Source organism: Eleutherodactylus coqui, chromosome 11, assembly GCF_035609145.1.
Source record: "Eleutherodactylus coqui strain aEleCoq1 chromosome 11, aEleCoq1.hap1, whole genome shotgun sequence".
Taxonomy (NCBI): domain Eukaryota; kingdom Metazoa; phylum Chordata; class Amphibia; order Anura; family Eleutherodactylidae; genus Eleutherodactylus; species Eleutherodactylus coqui.
This window is the reverse complement of record NC_089847.1, coordinates 15347658-15359149: the sequence shown is the minus strand read 5'-3', so window position 1 is coordinate 15359149 and position 11492 is coordinate 15347658. Positions and strand designations below refer to the sequence as shown.

Below are 11492 nucleotides of genomic sequence, written 5' to 3'. Positions count from 1 at the left end.
AGCTGTGTTGATAAAAAAAAAAATGCACTTGAAATATGGCAGCACTCACTGTTTTTTAAGAAACGCTGCATTGTGCAAAATTAGTAAAACATAAAAACTCTATAAAAAGTTGACGATCTACATAAGATATGATAAAATATGTATACCACATGGTGAACGCCGTAAAAATAAATCCCAAAAATCAATGTTGAAATATTTTTTTTCATTGCTCCTCATGCAATAAAAATTTAATTAAAGGGGTTGTCCCACGAAAGCAAGTGGGGTTAAGAACTTCTGTATGGCCATATTAATGCACTTTGTAATATACATCGTGCATTAAATATGAGCCATACAGAAGTTATTCACTTACCTGCTCCGTTGCTGGCGTCCCCGTCTCCATGGATCCGTCTAATTTCTGTGTCTTCTGGCTGCTTTAGACGCGCTTGCGCTGTAAGGATTCCTCTTCTTACTCCCTCCGGGCTCATGAGCGGCGTCCTGGCTCCTCCCTCTTCTCCACGTCATCGTAGCTCCGCCTCCGTCACGTGCTGCCGATCAGCCAATTAGGTGGCTGTATTGGCAGTGGAACGCAAGGAAGCAGAAGACAATCCATGGTGCACCATGGGAGAAGACCCGCGGTGCACCATGGGAGAAAACCGCAGTACATCATTGGGAAAGGACCGGCGGCCATCTTTAAAAGAAGAAAAGAAGATGCTGCCCGAACGTGGATGCAGGTAAGCAATTTAAAAAAAAACAAAAAAAACAAAGAAATAGATTGTTTTAAACGGGGCACAATGAGGGGGTATCAAGAAAAAAAAAATTTTTGGATTTCGCCGCGGGACAACTCCTTTAAAATTACTCAATACACAAGTATCCAAAATTGGTTCGTATAAAAAAATTGAGCTCATCCCCTAAAATAGGTGTCATACAGCTACACTGATGAAAAACTACAAAAATTGTGATCGCTGGAACACAAAAGGTGAGATGATTAATGGTTATAATGGCTACATTTAGTAAAGGGGTTAAAATGGACTTAACGTGACTGAGTTCTGCCGCAAATATAGTTAAATGAAACAAACTCTACAATAAAAAAAAGTGACATTTCTGAGAGGATTTGCCTGATTTTAATCTGACTGTTATTGGGTTAAAGGGCCACTGCTGCATCGTTAGCTATATCAAATAAATGATGTCTGAATTATGTTTTAAATGTGTTAGTTGTACAACCAACTTTGTATGTGGTGCAAGAGACAAGGCAAATAACATGCGCAGTATTACAATTAGCAAATACTCAAATTGTATTTAGTTTGTCTGTAAAGACTGATACAAAATACACTCTGTAAAAAAAAAAAAAAAAAAAAAAAAATGAAGCCCCCTAGAATAAGTTGCCGTTTTGCTGCAAAACTCGTCTTGCAGTTCCATCTCAGGCGGATCTGTAAATGATGAGAGTTGTGGTAATTAGATGAATGGTCTTGTCACCGGAGGCCCTAACAGTGGTTCCCCCCTTGGCCTATAAGAGGCTCTCGGAGGCTCCTTGTGTGTAGTGACCTCTTCTTCCGCTTGTAGAGCTTGTTGACCACTAGACGCCTCTATGACGTAGAGAAGAGATTTCACCCCGTTACCAGAGGGGGGCGCATTATGGGGATGTGAGGAGCTGGATGGTCGTATCGATGAATTGTCCCCCACCGGCCATTGTGACCAGACTGTTAGAAGGTGTTGGGAGCAGTGGATGTGTGAGGGCACACAAGGTGACTGGGCTCAGGACGCCCCCTACAGACCACCAGTAGAGAGGAGCATCTGACCAGACTGTTAGGAGGTGTTGGGAGCAGTGGATGTGTGAGGGCACACAAGGTGACCGGGCTCAGGACGCCCCCTACAAACCACCAGTAGAGAGGAGCGTCTAACCAGACTGTTAGGAGGTGTTGGGACCAGTGGATATGTGAGGGCACACAAAGTGTCCGGGGTCAGGACCTCCGAACAGACCACCACAAGAGAGGAGCGTCCGACAAGCACGAGCAGCTGCAACGGTCTCATTGTCCGCCATTCAGAGACAGGGGGCGCCATTGTTACACCCCTGTGTCTGTTGGAACCATTTGCGGGCGATTGGCTGAAGAACATTTGGTCTCATGGCGCCCATTACGTGTACTGGCTTTGACACCTACCTAGAGTCGCCTCTATTTACAGCGGCGACAAAACTGAACTGCTACGTAGTGGAACCTGATTGTCTTCAGTGACAAATCCAGGTTTAGTTTGTGCCCTGACAACGGCCATATTCATGTCTGGAGACCTCAAGTTCTCCAGAGTTCACGCCTCAATCCTACCTTTGCTGTGGAGCGGCACACTGCCCCCTGCTGGTGTGATGGTCTGGGGGGCCATTGTATACAACAGTTGGTCACCACTAGTAGTACACTACAAATTCATGCTCAGAACCTACAACCTCGCCCTCCACCATGCCAAACAAGTCTACTTCACCTCTCTAGTCTCCTCATTATTGCACAACCCTAAACGGCTCTTTGATACTTTTCACTCCCTTCTCAGCCCAAAACCGCAGCCCCCAGTGACGGATCTCAGTGCTGAAGAGCTGGCTGCTTACTTCAAAAAGAAAATAGACGACATCCGTCAGGAAATAACTTCCCAATCCCAGACTAGCCCTGACCCTAGTCTTGTCAGCACTGCATCTAGCTCCTGCTCACTGTCTGTACTCAGACCAGCGACAGAGGAAGAAGTCTCCAAATTGCTCTTCACTGCTCGCCCCACCACCTGCGCTAGCGACCCCCTCCCCTCACACCTCCTCTGTTCCTTCTGCCCAGTGGTCATCTCCCATCTCACCACTATATTCAACCTCTCTCTGACCTCTGGCATCTTTCCCTCTTCTTTCAAACACGCCATCATATCCCCACTGCTAAAGAAACCGACTCTGGACGCGACCGACGCTACCAACTACCAACCCATCTCAAACCTCCCCTTCATCTTCAAACTACTAGAACGCCTGGTTTACTCCCGCCTTGTAAGCTATTTATCAGAGAACTCTCTCCTAGACCCCCTACAGTCTGGCTTCCGACCTCAACACTCGACAGAAACTGCCCTTACTAGAGTATCCAATGACCTACTGACAGCCAAATCGAGGGGCGATTACTCCCTACTGATCCTCCTCGACCTTTCTGCAGCGTTTGACACTGTTGACCACAAACTCCTCCTCAGTATGCTACGCTCCATTGGCCTAAAGGACACTGCCCTCTCCTGGTTCTCCTCTTACCTATCTGACCGCTCTTTCAGTGTCTCCTTTGCTGGCTCTACCTCCCCTCCTCTTCCCCTTGCTGTTGGGGTCCCCCAGGGCTCGGTCCTTGGCCCCCTTCTCTTCTCTATCTACACAGCCCCTATTGGACAAACCATCAGGAGTTTTGGCCTCCAATACCACCTGTACGCTGATGACACCCAGCTATACACACCTCTGCCCGTGACATCTCTGCACCCTTCCTCCAAAACATCACCGACTGTCTGTCCGCTGTCTCTAACACTATGTTCTCTCTCTACCTAAAACTAAACCTCTCTAAAACTGACTAACTGGTATTTCCGCCCTCCACTAACCGACCTCATCCTGACATCTCCATCTCAGTGTGTGGCGCCACCATAACTCCTAGACAACATGCCCGCTGCCTTGGGGTCATATTTGACTCTGATCTCTCTTTTGCCCCCTACATCCAATCTCTGGCCCGAACATGTCAGCTGCACCTCAAGAACATCGCAAGAATCCGCTCTTTTCTCACTGTGGAGACATTAAAAACGCTTATTGTCGCCCTCATCCACTCCCGGCTCGATTACTGCAACTCGTTGCTGATCGGCCTCCCCCGCACCAGACTCTACCCTCTCCAGTCCATCCTGAATGCGGCAGCCAGGCTCATCTTCCTGTCCAGCCGCTACTCGGACGCCTCTGCCCTGTGCCAGTCACTGCACTGGCTGCCTGTTAAATACAGAATTCAATTCAAACTCGCTACCTTCATCCACAAAGCCCTCCACAGCGCAGCGCCCCCCTATATCGCCTCCCTCATCTCAATCCATCAATCAGCCCGGGCTCTCCGCTCTGCTAATGAAACCAGACTGAGTGCCCCTTTTATTCGAACTTCTCATTCCCGCCTCCAAGACTTCTCCAGAGCAGCACCTGTCCTCTGGAACGCACTACCAAAGGCTACCCGAGCAGTCCAGGAATCGCAGAACTTCAGGCGTGCTCTAAAAATGCACCTCTTCAGGGAGGCATACCGAATTCCCTAAACAAACCCCTTTGTACTCCGCCTGATAACATGCTCCCTGACCTACTGACTGCAATCCCTGCTAGCCATCATAAACCGCTCCTGCAGTCACACCGTTTCTGCCGTCACACGGCTAAATGTCTGACCATTGTCTATGTGTATAACATCGCTCACACTTCGCCATACCGTGCACATCTCCAGCCCCTTTACCCTCTGTATCACCCAATTACTTGTAGTATGTAAGCTCGTTGAAGCAGGACCCTCACCCCTATTGTTTCCATCAACTGATTACTATATGTAACCGTGGTTCTGTAATGTTTGTATTTTGTCTTTCTGTATTCCCCCGTCTATGTAAGCGCTGCGGAATATGTTGGCGCTATACAAATAAAGTTTATTATTATTATTATAGTAGTATGAGGGACAATGACAGCTCAGCGATATGTTCAGGACATCCTGCAGCCACATGTGTTCCTCTAATGGTGGCTTCCAGCAGGATAATGCTCGGCCGCAAACACAAGGGGGTCACAGGAAGCCCCCACAACATTGTCACACTTCCGTGGCTGCCCCATCACCTGATTTAATCACCAATAGAACATGTATGGGACCATCTGGGATGCCAACTTCCACAGCCTATGAGTTTACACGATCTAGAGGCTCAGTTACAGCAAATGTGGAGCAATAGGTCGCAGGATACCAGCTTGTATCCAAGCTAGAGGTGGTACAACAGGGTACTAGAGCCTCTATGCCCACCGTATCACATCTTCTATCCAAGCTAGAGGCGGTACAACAGGTTACTAGAGCCTCCATGCCTGCCTGTATCACATCTTGTATCCAAGCTAGAGGCGGTACAACAGGGTACTAGAGCCTCCATGCCACCCGTATCACATCTTGTATCCAAGCTAAAGGTGGTACAACAGGATACTAGAGTCTCCATGCCTACCTGTATCACATCTTGTACATCAGGGTACTAGAGCCTCCCTACAAGGGGTCAGTTTTCCACAATATATGATCCTTTTGCTCTGATATTGTGATCACTTAGAGTTACATCTCAGACAGATATACAAATGATGAGAGTTGTGGTGATTAGATGAAAGGTCTCGTCACCGGAGGCCCTATATGTGGTTCACCCCTTAAAAGGCTCGGAGACTCCTTGTGTGTAGTGATCTCTTCTTCCGCTTGTGTAGAGCTTGACGACCACTAGATGCCTCTACGACGTAGACAAGCGATTTCACCCCGTTACCAGAGTCTGAGAGTGGGGGGCATTATTGGATTGTGAGAAGCTGGAGAGGCACACTGCCCCCTGCTGGTGTGATGCAAGTACAACAGGGTACTAGAGCCTCCCTTCAAGGGGTCAGTTTTCCACAATTTATGATCCGTTTGCTCTGATATTGTAATCCCTTACTTATATCAACGTTACAATCACACAGAGAAAGTTTCATTTGATTCCGACAACTTCTTCTAGGGAAGGGATTGTTTTTTACAATGAGTATCTTCTAACATCAATGATTTGGCAAGTTTTGCATCCCGTATGGCCACATTTGTAACATCCAGAAATTGAAAGCCAGGTTGCAGAGGAATTATTTCTTCGTTCTGTTAGCACACTAAGAGATACCAAAGATCTTAAAGGGATTTTCCAGGCAAAAAGTATTAATGACCTATCCTTCGGATGGGTCATGAATAGTAATCGCCGGGAACCCATCACTCATGATACCAAACGATGACCTGATCAATCGGCCCACTGTCAACACAGCAGGCCAGATGTGTCATCTGGACGGAAAGTGCTATAAGCTGGCTTCACTCCCTCCGAAATAATTGGGAGCTCAAGTGGCTATTACACTACCATGTCCACCCCCAGTGTCGGAAGCACAAGTGCCAGAAGTGTAATAGTTGCTTCAGCTTTCATTGATTTCAGTGGGAGTGAAGCTGGTTTATGGCACTTCCTCTTCCGACCCCTCTGAAGCACCTCCAGTCAGCATTGCAGTCTTTAGTAGGAGAGCTCTGATGGGCATCACGTTCCATCTTCTCCCCATTATTTATATGGACAGTCAATATGTGATTACACAGACAGCGCATAGATTCAAAGTTCAAGGGGAAAATGAAAGGACATCAACTATTTCCCGTTAGTAGAAAGTGTGTTCTCACTGTTATCAGCCATTGGCTGCAGTTGGCGCACCTCCATGCCTGTGCGTAAGGCAAAGTTCTAGCGAAGGAGTTTTCTCTGGGAAAACACGTCACGGCAAACCTAAGCCAGTGACCTGTAATTGATGCAGTTCCAACCTCTGGCACCCCACGGACTGGCAGTAGGGTCCCTTCAATAATCGTAATCCATATACAATGATGTGTCTTCACATGGCCATTTCTTGTCACTACAACCTCCACAAAAAACATTTATCACCTGTCCACAGGATAGTGCTGTACTTGTCTGTCCACCTCATAGGCACTGAATGTAGCAACAGGGGAAGGCATGATTAAAAAGGATTCCATCGCAAACTCTTCCTTACTATGGTCCTGCAGCAAGGAGGGACAGGCAACTCGGGACCTTGATCTACTGATCGGGGAGCTCCCAGTGATACAACATAAGTGATGAAGGTTGTTTCATGGAATAAGCTTTTTAAGGCCCACTAGGTTATGTGATCACTGTGTCAGCCATGTCAACATTGGGATACCCATTTATAAGGAGAATGTAGCCTATTTGGTAACAGAGACAGTGTCATCTGTAGACTTGATCTGGTTTAATAAGTCAGCCTTAAACACCTGAATGAGGCTAAGCCGTAATACAAGAGAGAGCAAGGGAAAAGGTAGAGCAGATAAAAGCTGAAGACACCACAAGGGACCCCGTATGAGTCAGAGTCGAATAACAAGCAGCAGATCCCACTCTGGTGGACTTGGGTCTTCCATGCATTTTATGAACAGCCGTCTTGTAGTGGTTGCAGCAGGGAAAATGAATAGTCAACATTAACCTTCCTTGGCCGGTGGCCCATATTATAGGCGTTGTTTGATTTGAGTAAGAAGTTACTCTAACTTTGTGACCAATCTCTTAACAGATCATACATTCGGACGAACTAAAGGCCCATTTAAACTAGCAGATGATCGCTCAAACAACAGTTTCACTGACAGCTTTGAGCGTTCATTTTGCATAAAGTATTAAGTAGCTACTCAGCTACTTAAGTACCAATTAGGTGTGCAAATGAAGCCTTCTCTGAATGCAGTTAATAGCCCAAGGCCTATACTGACAATGCTATCAGCACTCCCCGTGGAGAGCTACTGATAAGAGTGAAGGACGATTTTTAGGTTGGACTGAATTTAATGATCAGCTAACAGTGCCCGAGAAGCGCACAATGGGCGCATATTTACACGCACAGATTATCGCTAAAACGATCGCCGATTAGCGATTTTTTTAGCGATCTTCGGCTGGTGTAAATGGGCTTTAACGTACAGAATACAAGCAGAAGGGTTTATAGAACAAAGCCCTGATTTTATTGAACAGAAATGAGTTTCCTCAGGATTTACAAATTTACATTAATCATCTTTTACATAAATATATTTACAGAAAGCTTTGTGTTGTGGCTCAGGAAGAAAACGTGATGATCTGTTGATGGATCCCTCATAGCTGAGAGTGAGGAATAGGGAGATTTTTTAACCTATACATAAATTAAAAAAAACACATTATCATCATTTTAGTATAAGTCAGAAATCTCACATTATATACCAAAATGTAGCCCAGCTTAATGCCCCACTGTAATGCATTTTACATAGGATTCTTTTGTCATCTTCTTTCCTGCAGTTTCCATAATTGCAGTAAAACTGCAGCCCTTATTGTAAAACTAATGTGGTTTTGCAATGAATATGGAAATCGCTATGCAAAAAAAAAAAAAAAGAAAACCCCCCAAAAAGTGAACAAAAGGTTTCGCTCTTCAGAAAAGGTAAAAAATTTGAGATTAGAGGCCAATAGATATTTCTGCATTTAGTCCCCTCTTCCTCCCTGCTGATTCTAAGAGGGTTCTTTTCAGTTACTGTATAAGTGCTTGACAATTATACCAGCGACGATCGCTCCTGTGATTTATATGGGAGCAAAAGTCGTTCTGTTAACCCTTTCCAATCCACTGTCTGACGTCTAAAGACATTCTGATTGAAGGCTGTACAGCTCGGATGTCGGAGGGCGTCCAGCAGGGTATTCTTACTGTCGATTACTGGCCACTCTGTTGTCGGTAGGCCTCTCCAGCATGTCCCATACCGCAGTACTGCCTCTAGCCAGCAGATGGTGCCATTGCATAATAGCAGAAAGAGAACGCCCCCTAGGAAACCCTGAATCCAAAATTGGATTGCAAAGGGTTAATAGAGGCGGAGCGGGCCGAAGATCGTTCCATCCACCTGCATCCACTGACAGTAAACAGGAGTCACTCAAAGATTGAGTGGCTCCTGTTTATGCGGGCCGATAGCCGCTTGTTTTTTTTATTCTACCAAGAACCAAGCAACTATGACAACTGAGGAAATTCTCACTTAGTGTCCTATCAGCGGCCGCGTGTACATGGGACAATTATCGTCCAAATTCACCATCTCCAGTGAGAATCCGGGCACTAAACGCCCCATATAAAAAGGTACCTTGACATCTAGAAGAGGATGCAGCTGTAAGATCAATCACTGGAAATAACAAATACTGGAAAGGATGGCATCTCATCATAGAACCTGACTACAGAGGACACTGTTTGTAGTCAGAGTCAATTGGTTAACCGCAGAATTCTGTATTCCAGGAGCAAATATACTCGAGAGAGACAAGACCACGAAAGTAATAGGTCCTAAAAATGTACTACAAAATGATACATTTTTATATTTCATAGCTCTTCTCCAACTTGTTTATAAGCGAAGTTGTGCTTTAAAAAAGGACAATAAACAGAACATGCACACAAAAACAAACTCATCTCCGCTCGTCCTCTCTAAGGCCGGATCCACACAACTGGATTTGAACTGCAGATTCCACAAGAGCATGATCCGTGGATCAATCAAATGCATTGAATTACGCAGTTCAGCTGGGGCCCCCATCCTCCTCCTCACTGTCCTGTGTCTGGCTGCAGCAGGATCCTCCCCCCACTGCAGTAGGACAAAAGAATCATTATGTTCCATCCCTCAGCTAAGCCTCTCCCTCTGCCCTGTCCGCAGTAGGGCAAAAAAGATGGGCAAAACACACCCCTTGACTAAATCTCACCCCTCCATCATTCCCCAGCCAAAGATGGAAGACATAAGCAGGAAATTATCCTGTTCTCTGCAGAATTTCAACAAGACTGCAGACTTGCAAACCTTATATACTTTTTATAGTCACTTCTAGGTTTAATGTTCCTTTAAAACTATCCACACGACCACGCGTACGGTTTTTATTATATATAGCGGTTTCATGGCAGTAGATGAGAAGTTAAAAATCCAATCCCATAATTCAGTTTAACGCTTTGCAATCCAATTTTGGATTCAGGGTTTCCTAGGGGGTTTTCTCTTTCTGCCATTTTACAATGGCGCCATCTGCTGGCTAGAGCCAGTACTGCGGTATGTGACATGCCGAAGAGGCCCCCCAAAAACAGAGCAGCCAGCAATATACAGTAAGAATACCCTGCTGGACGTCTTCCAACATCAGAGGTGTACAGCCTTCAATCAGAATGTCTTTAGATGTCAATCAGAGGATTGAAAAAGGTTAAGAGAAGATGTTTATCCCCCATTTACTTCACAGTGGAAAATAACGGCATGAAAATAAACTAAAATTCAACAGTGACTGCTAATTTAGTTGTTTGCACGGTTTAGGATCATCATACTTGAAACCACTGACCTCTTCAGAAGCTCTCTGGGTGTTATATCCCCTGTATTCTCCGACTCGCTGGGACTTTCGCTGCTGTCATCGGTATCTGTGCTCTTGTCATCAGTTTTCCTACTTTTTTGTTTACTTTTGTGCTTTTGCTTTTTGTGTTTTTTCTTCTATTAGAAAATCAAATTCACATGAAATTAGCTCTAGAAAACTTTATTCTGATTTTGTGTTTCAAAAGAAACCCCCTCCCCCTGAAGTGTCTTATCATTCTACTTCGAGCTTTCTTAGATACTTTGTTTTCCTACTTTGTGACAACCACTTGTGAGCACCATTACAGTAATGACAGGGGTTGTCACACATTTTTGCATATATGCTTAAAGGGGCATTCTGACCAAAGATATTAACAACATATACAATTCTTTGCAGTTGCCCTTTAACAATCCAGGGGGTCTGGTGGAGACCACAATTGGGAGGTGGAGCACTGGCTGCACTTGGCTGCTTACAACCTCCCAACCACTTCAATGGAGAGGGCAATGAAAAAGTATTGCAATTTTGTAGCAGAATTTGTGTTTCAATCCCTCAACACTTTAAGGGTATGTTTACACGTGGCGGAAATGCTGTGGAATTTACGCAGCGGGAGATTCCATGGCAAATTCCGCAGCATTTTCGTATCCAGTCAAAATCCACATTATCAGTACCGTGGTGCTCCCTCTCACCTCCGATGTCTTCACCTTCTCAGCGCTTCCTTTACCTGGCAGTCTCTAGTGAGCATAGAGCCACTGGTCACATCACCTGAGCCGCATCACCTGACCAGCGCCACTGTGTACAGGCTGCCGGCTACCAAGTGACAGCTGAAGACTTCAGAGGGGAGCGCTGTATCTTTTGAAATCAGCTGCGGATTACACAGCCGATTTCAAATCAAAATCCGCACTAATAGTGTGGGTATTGACAGTGTTTGCGTGAATGCTGCAGCTGTGCAAGCAGCACATTACCTGATCTTTCCCATACGAGAAGCATAACTATGGGTAAAGGGGTCATCACATGCTTTAAACTTATTCCCTATCCACAGGATAGGCGATAGCTATCTGATCTGTCCCCCCTGTATGAATGCTGCTCCATTCATCTCTTTATGACTGCTGAAGAGAGGCCGAGTACAGCTCTCAGTAATTCCTGGCAATCCCATAGAGATGAAGGGAGTGGCAACGCACATGCTCGACCACTGCTCCAATTATATGGGTGGACACAGGATACCCACTGTCATCAGAGTCCCAGCTGTCATACCACCACCAAACACTCATCCCGTATCTGCAGGAGAGGGAATGAGTTTAAATCCTGGGGTTGTTTCACAATGGACATAGTGGTCGAATACAGTGCTCATGGCTGTTTCTATCAGCCCCAAAGACAATGAATTGAGAAGCAGTGCGTATGCTTGACCATTGCTCCATTCAAACTCCTCCTTACTGCAGCTGTGTAGTGAAGATGAA

The 11492-nt window shown here is 45.6% G+C and overlaps 1 protein-coding gene across 2 annotated transcripts in view; it reads right to left on the bottom strand.

Moving 5' to 3' along the window:
- Positions 1 to 7680: 7680 nt before the first annotated feature.
- Positions 7681 to 11492, bottom strand: part of GPATCH1 (G-patch domain containing 1) — a 36274-nt gene continuing 32462 nt past the window's right edge. For both annotated transcript variants that reach the window (XM_066582191.1, XM_066582192.1), the window contains exons 19-20: positions 10033 to 10178; positions 7681 to 7861 (exon numbers count right to left, since the gene is read on the bottom strand). In XM_066582191.1, coding sequence (XP_066438288.1) covers positions 7825 to 7861; positions 10033 to 10178 — 183 coding nt within the window. In that variant the 3' untranslated portion in view covers positions 7681 to 7824. The remainder of the gene's footprint in view (positions 7862 to 10032; positions 10179 to 11492) is intronic.